At 39.4% G+C, this 22,675-nt stretch overlaps 1 protein-coding gene across 4 annotated transcripts in view; it reads right to left on the bottom strand.

Annotated features, from left to right (window-relative positions):
• Positions 1-22,675, bottom strand: part of ZNF521 (zinc finger protein 521) — a 262,731-nt gene that overhangs the window by 129,900 nt on the left and 110,156 nt on the right. For all 4 annotated transcript variants that reach the window (XM_064481533.1, XM_031439039.2, XM_064481532.1 and 1 more), the window contains one exon: positions 18,289-21,641. In XM_064481533.1, coding sequence (XP_064337603.1) covers positions 18,289-21,201 — 2,913 coding nt within the window. In that variant the 5' untranslated portion in view covers positions 21,202-21,641. The remainder of the gene's footprint in view (positions 1-18,288; positions 21,642-22,675) is intronic.

Genomic DNA, 22,675 nt, shown 5'->3' with positions numbered 1-22,675 from the left:
TTTCAAGGACTATAGCAATATCTATTACATTTCCAAGAACAAATGTGTTAACTACACATGAGATGTATATTTAAGATCAGTGGCACCTTTACTTGGCAGTATTTAGTTGGCAAGCAAATGGATATTATATGTGAGTGAAAATAATGAACCTACAGCTTTCCACAAATACTTAATACTTCAGATATTTTACTAATTTAGTTTGGTTATTTTCCAAGTAATTCTGAATTTGTGTGAAAGTCACTGAAGGGAGAGGGAAAAAAATGGGTGAAATGAAATAAAAGCTACCAGTGATGAAAACCTCACCCAAATAATTCACTAAAAAATGCCAGTGTGTATATGTCCATGAATAACTGAAAAATTGTGCTGAACACTGGAATTTGACACAACATTGTAAAATGATTATAAATCAATAAAAAATGTAAAAAAAAAAATGCCAGTGTCAATTTTCTATTGTGTGTTCCCACGGTGGTTGAAAGGAAGACACACTGTCTTACAGGTGTCATTCGTGTCCAGAGATTAAAGACTACGTAGCACTCTACACAATGTCTGGCATGTGCTAAAACACTCAGGAACCGAGAGATACTACGCATGCCTCCTAAAATCAAGGAGGAAAGAGCTCACACAAAGATTAAACTGCTACAACTATTTTGCTTACATAACATGGTAAAGCACTTCAGGACCGAGTGCCAGGGGTGTCGGCACAGAGAAGACAGTGAGGATGTACCGCATAGGGACAGATGAATATGGTCTACAGAAGTCAGGAAAAGAGTAGAAAAGAGGGAGAGAAAAGACCTGATCTGAAGTCCAAAATGGGAATAACTTCCTTGAGCTCAAAACCAAGTTACAAAGTGTCTACTACATGCCAGGCAAGTCACAGTCTGGTGGGGGTATTTGGCAGAATGAGGAAGGTGATTCAGAACAGAAGACGGGCTAAAGAAGATTGTTCTGGAAAGGAAGAAGAAAGAGACAAAAATCTAGTCAGAAAGAATTGGAAAAAGATTTTTGTTTTAAATGACTAAAGTTGCCATTTTTTTCTTTTAATTATAGACCAATTTTGCACAGGCCTATATGGTATAAGAAAAGAAAAATATTTAAGCAGATTTATTTTTACAAATAAAATCCAAAACTCCATGAAGATATAAATATAAGCTACCATTAACTGAAATCAAAGGGTTAAAAAAAAAAAAGCAAAGCCATTTTTTTTTTCAACTTTTCTTGGGTTCTTTTTGAATATTAGATAAAAACAGCATCAAAATATCTTATTTTCAAAGGTTTACATTTAAATTGAATTGTCTCCTAACAAATTTCCCTCAGAATTTGTCTTTTATGTCCTTGAACTTGATGTTTAATATTAAAAACTAAATTTAAGGTCAAGTTTCCCTTGGTGAGAGATGCTTTATTAGGCTTCCTTATTCATCCCCAGTCCTCAGATTTCTCCTGATTCAAATACTGGAGTCTCTTCCAAGGGACCTGGCTTATCTGTCCTACTAGGAGAGCTTCATCTAGATGATCTCATTTAATGTGATGGATTCAGTTGCTGTTTACTTTTATGCCTTTGCAAATTCACCTGAACCAATTTCTTATTCTGTTGTCCGTAAAGTGAAGAGTCAATAAATTTTGTTTATTGACTGTCCAATGGACAATCGTAAGAGGCATCCCACATTCATCACCTTCATTCCTAAAGTACTACCTGGGACTTGCCTATTTCAGCCTATAAATTTCTCTTCCACCATACATTGCAACAGAATTAGTAAACTGGAAGAGGCTAACACAGACTAAACTGATGCTGTAGCGGAAGTGAAAAAAAAAAAAGGTCACCAGTGTATGTGCTGATTCTTTTTGAGTTAGGACAGGGAATTTGCCCCAAGTTACCCAGGGCTTTCATGTTTTGCCAGTTCCTAGTATGAAGGGATTTATCACTCATAGCAGTTAACTTCCTGTACTGACTGTTTTGTAAACATTCATATCATTTCAAGAAACCTACGAAATTGGAAGTGGGTACATAGTAGTTTAAATAATGAGTCTTTTATAAACATAAATCTGAGGAGGAAAAGAAGAAATAAAAAATTGTGCCTTATACCAAACTAGGGTCTATTTTCCTCATCAGTTATTCCAACCATATACTGATTGTTTTCACCTTAAAAATCTGAAACTCCCTTTTGTCTCACTTTTGTTAAAATAAAGAGGTGTGGCTGGTAAACACTGGAGATAAACAGTTGGACAGATGAAGAAGTAGGAACATTAAGTACAATGCTGCAGCACCACTGAATTGTACCACGTGCCCATGGAGAGCCAATGACAAAGGTTGGTAATACAATTTGCCGTCCCATCATAGACCAGGGGAAAGTTCTGTGAGAGAGTAGAATATTTTAGAATCCATTAAGACATATTTTCTTAAGTATGTAGCTTTTGCCCTAAAAGCAAGTTGAGAATTTGTACAAGTGCTAGTACCGTCTACTAGAGACTCCTTGTAAATATCAAAGGCTGACACGGAGAGGAGTTTTATTTAACATTAAATCATAAAAGTTTCCTTTTGATTCCCTTATAATTCATTGCATGTTGTATCAGAATTATTTCGATAAAACTGGTTTATCTCTAAAGGGCTGTAGAGGAAGGGAGAGGGCTCTGTCTTCCCCATCTGGTATCTATGCAATACCTAAATATTTACACACAATCAATTAATGTGTGAATGATTCATACCTGTTCACTGTAAAATAAAAACCTTTTCTTCCTTCCACTTCTCTTTAGATGAAGGCTCCTGCAGTGTCACAGTGATTCTCCTTTGTTTATATTCCTAATCTATCCTTCCAGCTATTCTTCTGGAAAAGGCTTACTTCACATCCTGGCAGTTCTTGTCTTATCTACAGAACATCCTCCCTCTTATTTGGGTGGTTTCAGCTACCCTGTATGTGCCCAGATTACCTGGTCCTTTATCACTCATCTCCACTGAGGTATTCACCTCCCGCCCTCCTACTCCCAGCAGTTCTTTTTTGTTGCTTCTCTCTTTCTCCCCATTTTCATTTCAGGTTCCGCCTTCACTTGTCCGTCCCTTCCATCAAACAGCTTTCCTACTGAAGCATGTCACACCACCCTTCTCTTCTTCAAATTGCTTCCCAACCCCCCCTGCTCCGTAAAGCTTGTGAGCAATTACACCCACACAGCACCGTGGTGTTTACTTTTCTATTCTTGCTGTTTGTACTCTTCAACAGTAAGTTTTTGAGGGTAGAGGTCTGTTTCCTTGACTCTACCTATTACAAAGCATACTGTTCGGTTACAACTATATAAACATGTAAGTGGTGGGGTTCTTTGAACCCGATGATTTAACTGAATTTATTTGGATTTCTTAAATTCCTCCTCATTCATCATTCCAAAAATATCTTTTAAAAAAACAGAATAAACAAAAACAAACAAACAAACAAAAACAAAGCGTAAATACAGGACAGAAATAGACTCACAGACAGAGAATACAGACTTGTGGTTGCCAGGGGGGTGGAGGGTGGGAAGGGATAGACTGGGATTTCATAATTGTAGAAAAGATATACAAGATTACACTGTATAGCACAGGGAAATATACACAAAATGTTATGATAACTCAGAGAGAAAAAAATGTGACAATGAGTGTGTATATGTCCATGAATGACTGAAAAATTCTGCTGAACACTGGAATTTGACACAACATTGTAAAATGATTATAAATCAATAAAAAATGTTAAAAAAATAAAATAAAATATACCAAATGGCAAAAAAAATGATAAAGATAGCTTTGCATATAGTTGACACTCAATAAATGGTAGAATTATTGTTGTAAGAAAAAAAAAAAACAGAATAAAATGCCACCATATTCTTTGTATTTTCAAAGGCACTAGCACAAGCTTATCTAGAGTATCGGGGAGTTTGGGAATTAAAAGGCACAAGTGAGTATTTCAATTTCCTCATTACAGATAATCAAAGCGGGGTCCAGAGAGATGAAGTGTCCTTGTCAGTGACTCACAGAAAGCTAGCAAGCCTGGAACTCCAGGTCACCATGAACACATCCACATTTATATGGGGGGGGCACACAATTGCAAAAAGGAATTGGTAACTTTCGCCACGCCATCTAGCCATCCTGCTTGAAACTTACTGGGGCTCCTGGGACTACCGGATGGCCTCCAGGGCGCCACCTCTCCATCACTAGTTCTCTCTACTACCCACTGCCTTCGTTGGGGTTCTCATTTCTCAGTGTCTACTTTTAGCATAAAGTTTGCTGCATTATATCCAAGGCATCTATTCACACTACATTCTAAGGTTTCCTGTCACTTAAGGAATGATGTCTTACTTCCCCTCTACAACCCCAGCAGCCAGCACGCTGCCAGACTCGGAGCACTGACGAAGGAGGAGCTGAACCACACAGAAGTGAACTGGTTTGGGCTTTTTATAAGTACTCTCAAGAATAAGTGTTTTTCGGAGAAATTCACTAACGGGAACCAGATACCTCAACTAGACATGCTGCCACCAAAATACCTAAATTCTGCGCCATACAACCAGATAAGACCTAGCCTTCCTCCAGATTACCCCAGAGAATTGAATTATGGACCTGAAAAACCTCTGCATGACTATTAATGATAATATATCTTACAAAGCTAGACATTTTCCTTATTAAAAATGTCCAAAAACATAAGCTGAGGAAATAGGGGGCCCTTTCCCAACAGGGCTTTCTGTTCCTTGAGAACACTACTCCATAGTGTAGGATATGAGGAGGAACATTGTTTAGAAAAAGACAGTAATATCAAACTTGACATTTTTTATAGAATCTGTGCAAGGCAAGCACCGCAATATTTTTTAATGTTCTTTAAAAGTCCAGGCAATAAATCAGTCATTCTTTTAAAAGATCTTTTGTAATCTCATTGTTGAATATCCTCACTAGGCATTTGAGAATATTCCTATTTTTAATCCTGTCAACTCCTCGCCGTCTTAACGTGGGTATGATTCACTCTACGAGGGTACATTTGCTTTTTGAAGGTTTGATTCTTTGCCAAGAGAAACACGAAACAATATCTACGATGTTTGCCATTGCCTATGCGCAATGCCTGCCAGGCGTCTGAACCGCAGTAATTGTTGAAGGAATGAATGAACTAGATGCAAATGCATATAAGCAGTTTTGGAATGTCTGTTCTGGAATAATTTAAATCTGTGTAACAAAGTGGTATCAATCCAGATCCAATTTATGATGCTAAAAGGATCTGTCTTCCACCAAAACGATTTCAATTTTCCAGTCCTAGTGGGTATAGACATTAAGTTTAGAGGGCTTCCTGCAAGTTCTTCAGCTGTCTCATTTGGTCAATTAGTCCTCTCTCCCACCTTTCCTTCTACCTGCCCTCCCTCTTCCCATTCTTCTGTTCTTCCTCTTACTTTTTTAATAGAATGATCTTTATTAAACATGTGGGAACTATTCGTAATTAAATTTGTATTTCTGGACATTTCTTTATCACAAGCTTTTAGGAAATAAGGAAGCTCCTTTTAGCTTCTTTACGGTAACCCACACTTATAAAATACACAAGATAATCCTTGGACTTATCTTAAGAAGAGTACGTTAACATCAGACTTTAGTTAAGCTAGGTTTATCAACTCTGATTTCTAATTCACGGTGTGTCTTTGCTTCAAAATATATCTCAATCACTTACTTCTAAGTAATCTTTGAAATAGTGCACTAAATCAAAGGTTATGCATTTAAATGACAAATCTTGTCCAAGAACAAAAACAAAAGCAAAAATTTCACCACTTTCTTTCCCTAGAATGTAAATATATTTGATTCATGAAGAACATGGCCACTGGGTTTTAGGCAAACAAATAATAGTTCTTTAAAATTAACCTCTTCTCAAACTATTCACTTGTCTCCTGAGCTTAGGAGAAAGGGTCTTATTTTGGTATCCACTTACTATGCCTTTCACTTACAATTTTTAATTTTCTTAGATATGATTTCCCCCCAATTTTTTTTGCTCCTCTGCTCCCCACGATATGTTTCAATCCAGCAACACTGCTGGACATTTTCGATTTCTTGTCTGTAATTACTTTTTCCACCTATACACTCATCTAGTCACATGTTTTTCTTCTTTTTATATTTATTGTTAGCAGATGCTGTCTCTTGAGTAATATTTTATCTTTGTCACTTTTATATTCTCTTTGTTCCTTGGATTTCATTGCTTCTAGGTTTATTTTAATATTTGATTATGCTTTTCTGAAATCAACTTTCTGGATGTATGATGACTGATTTCAATGCATTTTGACTAAATAATCCATAGTCCTAGCATTAGGTACAATTACTCTAGATTATAATAAATTAACTGAAGCAGTTTATATAGTCATTATATGAATGTGCACATACATATGCAGGGATATGTACAGACCTGTGCGTAGGTATTATATAAATGATGTCCCACATGCAACATTTGTTAGGTGCTTCATGTTTACCAAGAACTTTCACACAAACATATATGATCTACTGTTCACAATAACCCTATAAAGTAGGCAAAGTATAGATTATACCCATGTTGGCAATGAAGGAACTCAAGCTTAGGAAAGACTAGTTAAGGTCACACAGATGGTTCTGTTAACTGTTATGCGAACTCATTTTTTTTTTTCTAAGTGCAGTATTTTCTTCTACTACATTATGTGGCATATGCTTAAACTCTCCATAGCCATGGAGGCAATCTCTGAATAACAAAACATGTTCAGACTCAGTTGAAGGCTTGCTTATGTCATACAATGTTTAATTCAACAAAATCAATCTTCTGCCTTGATATGGGCATTTTTCACAGGATTTCACCTGCCACTCAGTCTCTGTGTGGTACGAATTGCATAGTCTGTTCCATACTTATGAGAAGTCTCTTCTATTGATGTGTCATTCGTTCTAAGAGACTGTGTCACCATTTAGTTCTCAGAGAAATGTTTCCTTATTTGTTTCTTTTTCCGTTTGTTTTAATCACCAGCTTTCAATTATTTACAAGTGTTGACTAAGTCCCTACGATGCGATGCGTCAGACGCTCTCCAGACAAACATGGAGGCTACAAGTCAGCCCTGCCTCCGCCCCTCGCTCGGGCTCCCTGCGCTCCGGTGATGCTCGCCCCTTGCTATTCCTAAGCCTGCCAAGCATGCTGCCGCCTTAGGTCTTTTGCTGTGGAAGGTCTTTCCAATTTGTTTGCTCTTTCCACAGCCATCTGCAGAGCTGGCTCCTGCCCGGTTATTTGCCATCTCCACTGCACTAGGTTAGCACTTCACTAGTCCTTCTATTAAGACACATACTCCATTCTACTTTGCACTATATTTATTTCTATACACTAATTTTCCCTGGTAAACTATAAGCCCTCAGGGGGCAATGCTGGGAAGAAAGACGTGTATTCAAATAACCATATTCATTTAATGCTCATCCTCTTTACAAACCTGATAGTCTAATGTCTTGTACATAGCAGGAAATTAATAAATTTGTTATCTTAAATTGAAGCACTAAACGAGGAATAAAAAGTTAAAGCTATAGGCTAATGTCCCCCAAAGTGTGAGACACGTACAGCCTTAACTATAAAGCATGGGTACCACTCTTTCTAATTGCACAAGAAAGTCTCACTAAGATGCCTGTATGTCTTTAATACCTCTACAAAAGGTGATAAACTTACTTGTAACAAAGAAAGAACAGGTTTCAGGCTCACAGACCTCTGCAGGTGTGAATACACAGCTAGAATTTCTTAAACAGTATCATGTATTAATAGCATCACTTTTATACTTATCTTAATATTAGTGACGAGTGATACTGATTGCATACTTATGGTCCTGATTATTTTGCTTTTTAAGTTAAATGTTAAACGCTTACAAAGACTACTTGTAACACAGGTAATATATAAAGAGTAGCTATTAAACAAACACCTGTATGCCCAACTTAAGCTTCCTGTGTGGTATTCCCAGACCATCTATGATTCTGTCTGAATTTGAATTTCCCATATTACTGATGAGGATTCGTATTTTCACCTGTTTACTGGACCTTCATGCTTCCTGTCAGTGAAATGTCTGTTTATGTTAGTTTCATATTTTCTTATTTGGTGGTTTGAGTTTTCTTGTTGATTTGTGGCTATTTCTTACATATTTAGGACATGAATACTTTTTTCTGGCTCCATATATTATAAACATGTTCGTTCATCTTACCATCTTTTATTTTTGCTCGCTTTATGGTAACTTCTGGTAAACAGAAATTATTATTTTTAATGTAGATGAACATACCCAACATTTTATATGTGACTTATGCTCTCTGGGTCTCATTTGAGAAATCATTCCTTAACTTAAGGTCATAAAAATATTCTTCTAAGATTTATGGCTTTGTCTTTTCATACATTTTTGTACATGTGAGTAGGGAATCAATTTTATTTTATTTTCTATATGGCTAACAAGTTGAACACTCTATCCATTCCCCTACTGAGATGCAAAGACAGTTCTATTCTATACTGAGTTTTTATATGTCTGATATCTCTTTGGGGAGAATATCTGTTTTGTTCTGTGGACTAATATCACACATTCTAATTACTGCAGATTTATTACAAATTGACCCCATAGTAGGACAAATCCTATCCTGCCTGTTCTTTTTCTTTAAGAGTATCTTTGCTATTCTTGACCTTTTGTTCTTCCATACACATTTTTTAATCTGCTTGTCAAGTTCCAAAAGATGAAAATATAAAAAATACATTTTAAAACCTATTGAATTTTCATTGGAATAGATATGAATCCATAGATCAAATTAGGGACAATTGACAGTTTTACAGTATTGAGTCTTCCTATTCCTGAACAAGTTAAATCTGATCATTTAAGTCTTTTAAAATATCCTTTAATAATGTTTTTATCATTTTCTCCATAGTCTTACACATCTTATAAGATTTATTTCTAAGCACCTAATATTTATACCTATTATAAATTGGATTATTTTAAAACTCATATTTTCTAAGTTTTTTGGTGGTGAACAAAAACCCCATTAACTCATATGAGTTGATTTGGTACCCAGCAACTTTTCTAAAGTTTTATTTGTTGCAATAATCTGTTTTTAGATTCTATGGATTTTGTTTTGTATACAAACATATAACCTCCAAATAACAGCTTAATTCAGTTCTTTTCAGTTTTAGTGCAACCTTTTTTATAAGTAAATTCTTTTTTATCTTATCTTTCATTGTTGCTCAAATCACCCAGGAGGCCTTATTAGGGATTTTATTATAAAATAATAATTGTATTAAAATTTCTCCACTAATTAATGATGCTTGCTGAAGATGTTATTTTAAACAGTCTTTATTAGGGTAAGGAAATTACTGTCTATTGGTAATTAAGTGTTTTTTTTCCAATCATGAAAGTATGCTGTATTTAGTTTTTTATGCAACTCTTGAGAAAAACATGCAATTTATCTCCTTTAAACTGTTAATGTGGTAAATTTCATTAATTGAGTTCCTGAGGTTGAACCCACCTTGCATTTTGTGATAAAATCATTTTAGTCATAGTACAAAATCTTTTTTTTAACATAGTGAAATTAATTTATTTATATCTTGTTTTAAATTTTAAACTATAAAATCATGAGTAAAATTGGTCTAAATTTTTCTTTTATTGTCTTTCTCTGGTTTTGACATCAAGATTATACTAGGCTCATTAAATGAACTAGAGTGTTCCCTCTTTTTGTACTTCCTGGCACAGCTTTGGAATTGTGTGCTGTTCTGATATTTTCTTTGTGGGAAGGTTTTCAACAATTGGTTAACTCTTCCATGTTAATGGGATCACTCTACTTCTCTCCTTTTTCTTGAGCTACCTTTGGTGACATATTATCCTAAGACTGTTTCCATATAATCAAACATTTCCAGTTATTAGTATAAAGTTCTTCATAATATTCTCTCACTCTTTTTCATCATGTGTGTTTTTGGTATATTTTGTAAAATTTTTATTGAGAACTAGCATACATATAGTAAACTGTTGTAACTTTAAATGTATCGTTCGACTGATGAAATATTACAAATACCAACGTAACCACCACATAAATCTAAATATGGAACATTTCTAGCAACCAGAAGAATCCCTTCTGCCCTTTCCCAGTTGATACCATCCCAGATGTAACTATTCTGACTTCAATCATCACAAATCAGTTTTGCTCATTCTTGTATTTTATATGAATGGAGTCACAGAGTAGGATGTGTCTGGTTCCCTTTTTTCATCATTTTATAAATAAGTCATCCAGCTTGTTATATGGCAGTAGTTCATTCCTCTCTGTTTCTGAGTAGTATACCATTGTGTGAATGAAATTAATTCATACCATTATATGAGTGTATTTATTTATTCTATTTTGACAGGCATTTTGATTGATTCCAGCTTGAAGCTTATATGCAAAAGCTATGATGAATACTTGTTAAACATATGCACTCATGTCTCTTATACATAAACCTAGGAGTAGAATTGATGGGTCATAGAGCAAGTTAGTAATCAGTGTTAGTATCCAACAGTTTTCTAAAGCAGTTATACGAAGTTATACTCCCACCAGTAAAGTAAGAGCGTTCCAGCTGCTCTTCATTCTTGCAAAAAAGAACTTATGCATTCTTCTTTATTTCAGTCATTCTGCTATGTGTTGTGCTTCTCCCACTATCTTTTAAACTCCTGCTCCCTTTTCATTATTAATATGACTTATCGCTTGTTGTTTTAATCTGCCTAATCTCACCAGAAGTTTGCCAATTTTGTTAGTCTTTTCAAAAAATTAACGTTTTACTTTGTTGGTCTCCTTGTTGCTCGCTTTATATGTCATTACTTTTTGCTCTTAGCTTCACTATTTTTCTCCTTTCTATCTTTTTATGGGTTTGTTTTCTTGCTGTTTTCCTAGTGTCTTAAGTTTGATGTTTATTTTGATATGATGTCTTTTTTATTTTCTAATACATGTTTTCATGTTCTGATAACTTTCCGCTACATACTGTGTTAGTTTATATCTCACAAGTTTTAAACTGTAGTTATCTTTCAGTTCTGTTTTTAATTGCTAATTTTATGCTGTCTTTGTTCCATGGGTAGTTTAATTTTAACATATATGGGGTTTTAAAAAATATCTCCTTTTTATTTATACTGTATTTGTATTATGGTCATAGAACGTGATGTGTGAGAACCTAAACTTTTAAATTTGTCAAGAATCGGTTTATGGTAGGAAGAGAGAGAAAGAGAGCAGTGAATTTACAAGGATAAGACATGTGGCTTGGAGAGAGAATGCAGGAGATGCAAATAGAAAAGAAAACACAGCACCCGGAGAGTGACTAACCCAAAAGGTTAGGAGAACAGACAAGATTAAGGCGATACACACTAAGTTTTAAACAAGAATGACTAGGAGAATGATGGAACACAGAAAAAAATTGGAGAAAAAGAAATTATGATTTGATTTGGTCAAAAGGCTAAAAGAATGTTCAAATGGCAACATCAAAAAGGTAGCTGAAAATCTAAGACTGGGACTTAACAGGAGGTTTACAAGCTGAAATTTGATATTTTATTTATCTGTACTGGATAATAATTAGGTAACAGGAAATGAGGGTAAGGGAAGAGAAAAACAAAAATAGAACCCTCAGAAACATGCATATTTAAAACGGGAAAAATGTGAAAAGGTGAAAAAATATATATAAATAAGGGAACTGACTATTCAGATTTTTAAAAAGACTTTAGCAAGGTTCTCATATTTAGGCTGTTAATCTTCTAGAAATGCAAAGTACATCCAATAGGAACTGCATCTATATTACGTACAGAGGGGAGCCATGCAGGAATAAAAGATCCTGAATTCAGCTTTCAATTACTCAAAATCATCTTGAGTAGATATTCACTCATTTCTACCTTGATACAATTTCAGCTAAAAATGTAAAATGCTCCCCTTAACTAGAATTCTACCACGATAGAGGATGATTTCAAACTCTTCCACCTAGTACTCAACGGACAAACGTGCAATTCAAGATTCACGCTTGTACAGAGAAACAGTCCTAGTTTTGAATCCCATATGTTCTAAAGGACACTGTACCCACATGGAAACAAAGCATCAGCAAAAAATCCAGAACTGAAAGTAAGAGCAGAAAATCTAGGAATGGAAGCGGCAGCAAATTCAATGTGTGATGCAATGACCAGTGCTAGGTGAACGTGGGACTGGGAAGCAGTGGTCCCCCATGTTCCACACCCCAGTCCTTGTGCCAGGGGTCATTTACTCCCTGCTCCAGTGCACCGTGGACGCCAGACCAATACTGAACACAGCAACAATAAGTCTGGAAGCAGATTAAACTTGGCAAAGCAACTCAGATTGTTTCAAGAACATTTTGAACCTTACAAATCTATCTGGTCATATAAGTTTTCTACTTAATTTAAAGATATTGTTTATTTAGAGGAATTAACTTAGCAAAATTTAGTATCAGCAATTTGAAATATAAAAACTTTGAAGTTTTTTTTTTCAACCTCATATGAAAATTTTTATTATGCAAAATAAAACAGAACTCTAGGTCTTAAGGAGGTTCTGAATTGTCAACATGTATATTTCCATTTTTAGTATAAGAATCATGAAGGAAGAATATTCACTTTGAGACACTTAAGACAGACCTTCACACTGAAGATGATCATGGAATTGCTAGGAATTTCAAGCCTTTTAGCATATTTAATACTTTTAGATCACACCTCATTTTAAAGCATCACAGTACTTTTGGGTAAACTTTCTACCTGTGTGTATCGATTACTAGATATTCCTGCATACACACCAGAGGATGGAGCAGACACTATTTCTATCACTTTGAAGTGCTTATACTACGTTCATTTATTCAACTGATATTTGTTAAGCTCTTATGATAAACTGTTGGATGTTCGAGGTGAGAAAGGGGAAGAAGGAAATAAAGAAGTAAACAAAATGACCATTTTTAAAAGGAAGTCCTCAGGAGGAGACCAATGTCATAAGTTAAGGGAAGGGCCACCTGACAGCTGAGAAAGAACCCACGGTGCAGACAGGCTGGCTCAGAAGTGCGGGCCAGGGGAGGGAGCAGCACGTGCGTGAAGACTCAGGAGCGGACCCCCACTCCGGAGGCTGGGAGGCTGGGAGCGGCGCATGAGGAACAGCCACCGGGGCGAGGTGAAGGCAGCCAGGCCAGCCAGAATGTGTGTGGCCTCATAAACTGGTGAGAGGTTGGGATTTTATTTGAGTGAAATGGGAAGCCACTGAGGAACTTCATGTGATTGACACGTCCCAGCATGAAGAACGGATGGGAACTTATTAATAGACCAGATGTGAGGAATGAGGGAAACAGAGGAATCAGGAATGATTCCTCAGGTTTCTTGCTTTGCCTGAGTCATTGGGTGACGAATTACTAAAATGACGGAAGTCTGGAAAAAGATAGGCTTCAGGGGAGAGAATCAAGAGTTTACTTTGAACACATTACACTTCAGAACTCAGTCATCTGGTACTAAGAGGAGATCTAGGCTAGAAACATAAATTTGGGAATTCTTAGCAAAAAAAAAAAAAAAATAGTTGCAGCAACATGAGCAGAGGAGATGCCTACTGAAAGAGTAGACAGAGAAGAAAAAGAGGACCAAGGATGAGCATCAAAGAATTCCTACACTTTTAGAACCGGCACAGGATGAGAAACCTCCAAGGGCAGAGAGAGCAAGAAAACCAGGAGAGGGCACGCCGGGACGTCAGAGAGGGGCGTGGCCGGGAAGGCGCCGTCCACTCTGCAGAATGCGACGGAGAAATGAGCCTGGAGACCACTGGCAACCCTGGCAGGATAATTACAACTTCTTTGAGAAGGCAGTCCTGGAGTCGGAGCAGACCTGTACATGCTCATAATATCTGTGACAGAACTTCAATAACACAACAGCAGTATTTTGAGTTCAAATGGTGTAAAGTTATGAATAGCGATCCTATAGTTAACACAAGCAGCAGAACAACCCAAATTTATTTAACACCTTCTAGGTTCCAGTCATTGTATCAGGTAGTTCCTGCATGAGAAAAGCCAGGTGGCCAGCTGTCCTGCCATGCTGCCAGGTGTGGGAAGAGGCTCTGGGGGAGCCACCAGGCAGACGCAGCTCCACCACACCCACCATGGGGGCACCTGCTTGCTATGGGCCTGACATTGTCATAGGGATTAGGGATAGCAGGTTGAGTAAATTCTTGCCGCAAGGAATTCATGGGAAGAAAAGAGAAATGTACATAGATAATTACAAAGCCCTGTAACATTTTTTATATAAGATTTATAACATGTTGTATAGACAGGGCATTCAAGGGAAAGGGAGATGCTTGTGGTGGGAAGCTGGGATCAGAGAAGGCCTTCTAGAGAAGCTGGGTGGAAGCGGTGAATGACAAGAGAAAACCAGACAGCAATACCGAGAAGATTTTCTGAAAAAGACAAGGATGAGGCTGCAGCTAGAGGAAAATGCCAGTGGAATTATGAAAAGAGAATCCTGAACCTGGAGCTGGGGACCTGGATTCTCAGAGCCTCTTGTCTACACTACTTACTAGCTACGTGACCTTAGACAGTTCTCAATTTATCTGGCTCTGTTTTGTTGTCTGTAGAAAAATGAGCTTAAGTTAACCGGATGACCTCCATCATCCCTTCTAGCTTTGATTTGGTGGCGCCATACATGCATCCAGAAACATGGAGATAACTGGTAACCCCTGCAAGAGCATCTTCAACGGAACAGTGGGGATGATGCAAATTGAAATGTGAGTAAATCACACCTCAGAGAAACCTGGCTATGAAGGGTCCCGGGGAAATGGAGGCAGACGGAAACAGACTTCCAATATTATCATGACACGACACTTTGAGGTCCAGAAGGGGCAGCGTTTGACCAGAGAGCTGACCAGTGTCAACTAACTCCAGAAGAACTGACATCTATTCAACACACAGTAAATGCCAGTAAGTTTGTAAGGTGCTTCATGTGTGGAAAAAGCTAGATGTCCAGCGTTCTTCCTGACTCAAATTCTCTCTGCCGTATATGGAATCACTGCAGGTACAGATTCATATTATAGTCAACCTTTCAGGAGCAAAGGGAAATGAATAGATTCCCCCAAATGTCTTATTCAAAACAAAGTCTCCACAGCAAATTTAGATTGATAATTACAGGATTTGGGCACAAAGAAAACATTTTTCACAAATTCAGAAATCATCATGCATAAGAAATGGGAGTTCAAATTCAGATCTTCTGCCTCCATTTCCAAATCTCTCCATCACATGAGAACTATCTACTACTGTCCTTTAATTGTCACATGTCTTGTCTTTCATCCATTTCTTGGGTTATATGGGGTTATAAAGTACTTATCCCTCCCCAGATTATATCTAAATCCCCTTTAAATAGGTACTCAAGTCTCAACCAAATAACATTCTTGTCAGTCTTTGAAAGGTGCACTCCAGTGTCTACCAGTACTCTAATGTGATCGTTAAGTCATAGTCCAGAAGAATCTAATCTGGTTCTTGACAATACGTATGTCCCCAGGTTTTATTACCTCCCGAGGTCTTCTTTTCTCTTCTGAAGCCTCAATCCTCAGCAAGAAGAAGAGATGAAAATATCACCTGCATTGCTAGGTCCTTCAGTTCCTGCCTAGGACATCTAAGTCAAGGGGCGTAGATGTCATACTTCTTTTCGTGATAAAACTTCGTCCCAAATGGCATACCTGTCTGTTGGCAAAGACTCACATAATAACTTCTCCTTTACTTCTGCTGGTGAAAACTTTATAGGATACTCACAGTAAGTCATAGCTGCTTAGCTTGGCTAACGAAGAATGGGAACAAATTAGTATTTATTATATGTCTTTTCTTGCTGATACATTATTTTTAGGCTGCTTTTTGTAAAACTCTACCTATGTTTGGATAATTTTCTATGTCAATCCAGATAATATAGTCTACTTTCCATTTTTAACTGTAGAGAGTACCAGAAAGGAAGTAGGCATATGAAATTTTATGACAAATAATATGATAAAGAAAAAACAGTGACAATGATGAAAATGTTAAATAGATTAGTGAACTTTTGTGACACAAAGGAAAAATGTGCAACTGAATCTTAATATGTGGCCAACTAAGGGCACTGCTACAAGTTATTAATCAGATTTAATAAGGAGATACTCTTTTGCATAGAATCATTTTAACCCTCAGTAGCTAGGTGCTTAAAAAACACTATTGTAAGAATTAAAATAAAAAAGTACTTTAAAATATTTTCTGTATTATTCTATGTAAGTGAAGGATATAGTTAAGCTTTATAATTAAGATTTTAAGGTATAATTGAAGACTTGACCATCCCGTAAAGATAAATTTTCCTAATCAACTCTAACCAAATTAACATGTGAAGACTATTCACACGTCCTCCTTCATTTTTAAAATATTTCACCCCAAATGCTATTACAATATAGAGCAACTAAGAAATATCAGAAAATATAAGCCATGAAGAGATAAGAAGAAACAGGCATATGCCTTTCCATAAACAATCTACTAAGAAACAAGAGCTTGGTTTTGCTTGATTTTAAATGCACACATACCATCACAATCACACACACACACACGCAGATTCATTTTAAACCAATTTTATGTCCTATTCAAATTAAATATGAATACAAAACTCTTCTCTATATGTTAAACATAACAAAACAAAGAGAGGAATAATATTCTGCATAAATTTTTTAAAGGGTTCTTTTCAAAAGCATTAAAAGATAAAACATTTGGGGGATTATTGGGGAAATTTGATTATGGACTTATAGATGGTAGTAAAGATTTATTTAATTTCTTTACCTGATTTAAATACTTGCCTGAGCTAATGATATTGTGTTTAAATAGGAAAATGCCCTTATTCTTAGGAGATGTGATGGCTACAACTTACTTACACATTGCTCAGGTTAATTAAAAAAAAAAAAGGTTGCAAAGAGAGAAAACTGTAACACGATGTTCTTTTCTGGTAAATCTGTAACATGGATTCACGAACACACACACGTGTGTTTGCTGTGTTATTCCCTTTCCTATAAGTTTAAACGTTTTCAAAATAAAAAGTCAGGAAAAAAATAATTCGTTTCATATGACTATATCTAGAAATATCTGTTTCAAAAGAAACGATTTGATCCAGCACATGAGTCGTGAACCATCATCAAAAGGATGTTCTTCCAGCTGTCCTCATCAGTTTGAAAAGACTGCATTTATTTAGATGACAGAAAGGTGCAGATTTACTTGAGGAGGAGAGAAAAGAAAGCAGCTTCAAAGTTTGGGAGGCTGCCTGTCACACAGCTGCCTGGATTTGGGAGGATGGGCTCTGTATCCTTTCCTCCGCTGTCCCCCACCAGCTGACTGATGTTATCTGTGGGAGATGCAGGGGGGCCTCGGAGAGGGGTGTGAGTGCAGAGACAAGATAAGGAAAATGCAGTGACCCCAGACTGAAGGGAGATGGGTCTCCCGGGGGTTTTCATTTGGCTGGATCTCCAGATAGGGGCAGGTAGGGAAGTGGAAAGAGCTATTAGAAACCAGGTGATGCCACGTAAAGAAATTATAATAAGATGAGCCATCCTCTGTTCAGCTTCAAGGAATGATGACTTACAAACTTCCACTGTAAATGAACTTGTTTTTCATACTCATAGTGAGGGGGAAAAAAAAACAACCACGAAACAACTCTTCAACTAAGGGAAAAAAAAAGTTCACTTGGAAACCCAAACGCAGAGAGTGAGGACTTAGGGAGAGTGCCTTTAAAACGAACATTGAGCATGTGGTGCTTAATAAATGTCGAGGCTTTTAAAAAATCCTGTTGTGAGAAAATATTTTCCTCACTACCCAGAAGACAAAGAAAAACAGTGAATGTTGACAACATGGTATTAAAAAGCCACCCCTACCCAAATTGTTACCCGCAAATATACATTTATATATATTCTTTTTAATGTACTCAGAGCCAGCATGTTGGCTCATGGCATCTTACTTTTGTGTCATTATCTCTCTGCCATACACACAAGTCATAGCTGGGGATTTCAACTCGCGGTGAAGCTACGCTGAGAGTCCAGATCTCAGGTGGTGCTGGCATGAGCGCTGGTCTCTTCAGTCATAGAGAAGACAAGATCCTAGGGAGTCTGGAATTAGTCCTATTTTGCACCATTCAAGCCAAAATGCTGCTTATCAAGAAGCAAGTAATTGCTAGCTAATGGCTACGGGGGAAAAGAAAACACCACTGCATTTCCAGCCAAAGCATCTCTCAGCCCGTGACCATAAATAAAGCTGAGCAAAGTGTAAACATAAAGTGGAGACAGATTCTCGAGGAGGTTAAATAGCAAACATTAAAAAGGCAAGTTACCTCATCCGACTGGGAGGGGCTGATTCTGGGCATGGGCGATACTTGGGGCGTTTTCAACTGCGTGCTGTTGCTGTCTGGCACCAGCTCTCGGTGGACCGTCTGGATGTGGTTCTGGAGTTCGCTTTCCGACTCAAACTTCACATTGCAGCTGGAGCAGCGCGTCTTCAGCGCCCCGGCCTTGCCCTTCCCCTCCATGGCACTCAGACTCTCACTCTGGCCCAAGCCCGGTCTGTTCGTGCCGGGAGGAACGCTGGCGCCCGGGCTGCCGCTCTTACTGAGATTCACGCAGCCGGCACACAGGCCATATGGCAGGCCGTTGATGTCAAGTTTCACCAGATCTTGCTTGGAACGGAATTCTTTGAGGCAAGATGCGCATTTGTACAGTTTGGGGATGTGCTGGCCACGCCCCGTGGTCTGGACCGCAGACCCGTTGCCCGTCTTTTGCATGTGGAACGTCCCGTGGATTTTGAGTTCTAAGGTGGAGGTCACGGTCTGCATGCAGACCACGCAGCGGAATCCCGTCAGGGAATTCCTCAAGTCGGGGTGCATCTGGCAGTGCTCCAGAAACTCCTCCTCGCTCTGGAGCGGCATCTTACAGATGCGGCAGTTCCCAGTGTCCAGGCTCTTACTGTGGGTGACTTTGTGTTCGGTGAGCGTCAAGAGGGAGGGGAAGCGCTCCCCGCAGATCGGGCACATGTAGTGTTTGACGGGGCCGAGGTGGGTCTGCATGTGCTCCCGGAGGCCGTTTTCGGAGAAGAAGGTTCGCGAGCACACGTTGCACTTGTAATTCCCTTTGATGAGCTCGGCTTTCTTCTTCACGATGGCGCTCTCCCCGGGCCGGATGTTGTGGTCCCGCAGCTGGTGGTTCTGCAGCAGGGTCTCCATGGTGTAGGCCGCCCCGCAGATGTCGCACCCGTACATGGGCTCCGAGGTGTCCACATCCTCTTCGCTCCCGTCGTGGCTGTTGTGGGACTCCTGGCTGTTGGTCAGCAAGGTCTGCAGCTCCACCTCCTCCTTCTGCACTTGCTCCGAGGCCCCGTTGGCGCCACAGTTGGGCGTCTTGGTCTCAAACACGCAGTGCTTCTCCCGCAGGTGCTTCTCCAGCAGGATGATGGCGTGGAAGGCTTTGCTGCAGAACTTGCAGTTGTACTTTTTGCTGTGGGTGGTGATGTGGCACTGCAGTTCCACCTCGGTGCCGAAGGACTCGCCGCAGAAGATGCACTTGTGCACTTTGCCCTGGTTCTCCAGGTGGTTGTGCTTCACGTGCAGCTGCAAGTCCGTCTCGTTGCGGAAGTCCCAGTTGCAGGACGTGCAGCGGTAGACTTTCTTCTCGTTGCTGTGCTTCACCGCCAGGTGGAGCTGGATGGAGACTTTCGAGTCGAAGACTTCCTGGCACAGGGTGCAGCGGAAGAAGACGAAGGTGTGCATGTCCAGCAGGTGTTTCTGAAGGTCGTCCACCGACGTGAACTGCTTATCACAACTCTCGCAGATGTAGTACGTGGAAGTGATCATAAAATGAATGGTGACGTGCTTCAGCAAGGATTCTTGGTTGGGGAACTCCTTGTTGCACTGAGGGCAGGTCAGTTTCGGAAGCACAGTGTCGAGATGAGTTTTCAGGTGAGTCTGAAAGCTGTCTAGGGACGTGTACTTAGCACCACACTGATTACAGATATACTCTCCGGCCGGCCGCGCAGGCGCACCCCCCACCGCCTGCATCATCTTAAGAGATGTCTGCTCTATGGCCACAGGAGAGAGGGGGCTCAAGGCCCTGGATTTCTTCCCATTGTGAATATAATTCAGGGCCAAGGGAATGTTTTTATGATTCTCTTTGATGTGCTTATTCAGTTTGAGAACGCTGTTGAATATTGGGGAATTCGTACAGTAGGAACAAGAATAGACTTCTACTACTGGTTCTTTCGGAGTCCCGAGCACTGGAGACCCAAATCGGGAGCCACTGAGGTCGCAGTGGACCTGCCTTATATGCTCTTCGAGAGAAGAGTCAGTGAGAAACCCCATGTAGCAGTGGGGACAAAAGAAAGCGTTGCTATCCTTAGCCGCAGGGTTCGCAAATCCGTGAGAACATCGGATGTGTTCCTGAAGGGTGTTGAGGTCGTTGACGACTTCGGAGCAGAAGTTGCACTGGTAGACTATGGCTGGCATGGCGGAAACAATCAGACCTGGGTCCTGAGCTTCGTGCACTTGCTTAAGATGTTCATTGAGGTTATAGAGGGAGGGTAGTACCTCCAAGCAATACTGACAAATGTGGGCCTGTTCTGGCTTATCTAAATGCATAGTTTTCAGGTGAATCTGTAGAACCGCCAGACTCGAAAACAGCTGCTTGTTGCAGTAAATACAGCTGTAGGTAACTTTTGCCTGTTTACTCGAGGGGATGGTCATGTCGGGGGTTTGCTGAGCAGCCCGCTTCCTCCCTCGACTCTTTGGGATTGGCGGGGCAGCTTCCACCATGGTCGAGCTGTCCACGGAGAGGTTGGAGTCTGGAGTCGTGCTGGACACGGAGGTGTAGCCCACCGTGACCAGGGAGGGGCTGTTGCTGTGGTTGCAGGACTCCGGCTGCTGGTGACTGTCCATGTGGCTATACAGTTCCTCCACGGTGTGGAAGCTCTCGGAACAGATGCTGCAAGAGTTCTTCTTCTCCCCTCCGTGAATCTGCTCCATGTGGTTCATCAGGGACGTCTCCTCGACAAAGAGCTCGTGACAGTAGACACACTGGAGGGCCGCTCGGTCCTCATTTGGGGAGCACTCTGGGTGGCACTCGGCAATGTGCTTCTGGAGGTCTTCCGGGAAGTCAAAGCCTTCCTCGCACTGACTGCACTTCTGAGTGTCCTTCATCTTCCAGTCCTCCAGCCTGGAACCGGACTGGGAGCCGTCCTTGCTCCTCTCGTGAACCTGCATGTGTCCGTGTAAGGAACTAGAGGACAGGAACCCACGGCGACAAATGGCACATTTATATGGCTTGTTGGACGTGTGAGTCTTTAAGTGGATCTTCAGATGATCACTTCTGGAGAACGCGGCATCGCACTCACTGCAGTGGTACTTCTTGTCCCCAGTGTGGAGCTTGATGTGGCGATCTCGGCTCCGCTTGTGTTTGAACAGCCTACTGCAGTAGGTGCACTTGAAAGGCAGTTTGTCGCTGTGGCTCTGCTCATGGTGCTTTAGGTAGCTGAGACGGCTGAACGACTTGTCACAGAACTGGCATGGATACGGGAGCCCGGGGCCGCCTTCTTCCTCTCCAAAATCGCAACCTTCTCCATGGCTGGGGGAAGTCTGGTCCTTGCTGGAAGGTGAGGAAGCAGGCCAGGAGCAAGTGGGATCATCTTCCACGTCCACTCCATCTGCAATGAGAAGCATTGGAACATGTCATTGTCTGTGTCAAGAGTTCAGGAATGAGCTTACTGTACCATGTCAACAAGTACCCAGGGCTGGACCAACTAGAACCTTTTAGAGTTAAAAAAAAAAAAAAAAAGAGGAGAGAATATTGGAGTAGAACACTTTCAAATCTGACCCCGAAGCTTTTATTCTATGTTCACTTTTCACTGGATTGTAAAATATAAAAAGATATTAAATAGTTCTATGTCTAAATTACCCTTTTATTACTTCTTATGATTCTTCCATAGAAGCAAGGTATATATTATGCATTGACAATTTTATTAAAATGCAGATTTTAATATGTTTAATGTTTCTTTTGTATTCATTCTAAAGTGATTTGCATATTATGTGAGCATCTGAAGAACCAAATGAAAAGAGGAAATATTACAGGAATGATTTAAAATTAATGCAGTCAACCCAGATGTCTAATATTTAATAAAAAATTCCCTCTGCATTTTGCTTGTTTTTATATAAAAAGGCAATTCTGAAGACCAAAATCTTTTATGGAGTTCTTATTGATACAGGCCTTATTGCATTCAGCAAAAAAATATTAAAAAGTAAGCACATGAAAGAAGACAGAAAACACAGTAATAATTATGTCCTGTGTAATAAAGGACAGCCAGGATTTCTTCAATAACTGAAAGATTCGAATAGCACAGGCCAGAAAATGGATTATTCAACGTTAGAAGGGTACTGGTAGATATTACATGTAGCTGGGATCAGCTGGGATCAAGAAAAAAAATGAGAGTTTCACAAGAGCCAGATTGTAAGAGTGTATTTTGTTTGGAAAGTTCAAGAGGTGGCCCACCATCTCTTCCTTTTGCAAAAGCTTCAGCAGCATGAACTTCCTTAGCCAAACAGGACCTGCACTTTGAGGTGAGCAGAGACAAAGCAACTTGTGAAAAACTGGAAACAGGAAAAGTGATAAATGATTATGGTAAATGCTGAAAGATTTATGAGTAACAAAGAGAAGACAAACAAGCCTGAAAGCCAGATATAA

This window comes from Camelus dromedarius, chromosome 32, assembly GCF_036321535.1.
Source record: "Camelus dromedarius isolate mCamDro1 chromosome 32, mCamDro1.pat, whole genome shotgun sequence".
NCBI lineage: Eukaryota > Metazoa > Chordata > Mammalia > Artiodactyla > Camelidae > Camelus > Camelus dromedarius.
The sequence above is the reverse complement of the archived record's forward strand: the minus strand, read 5'-3'. Positions and strand labels throughout refer to the sequence as shown.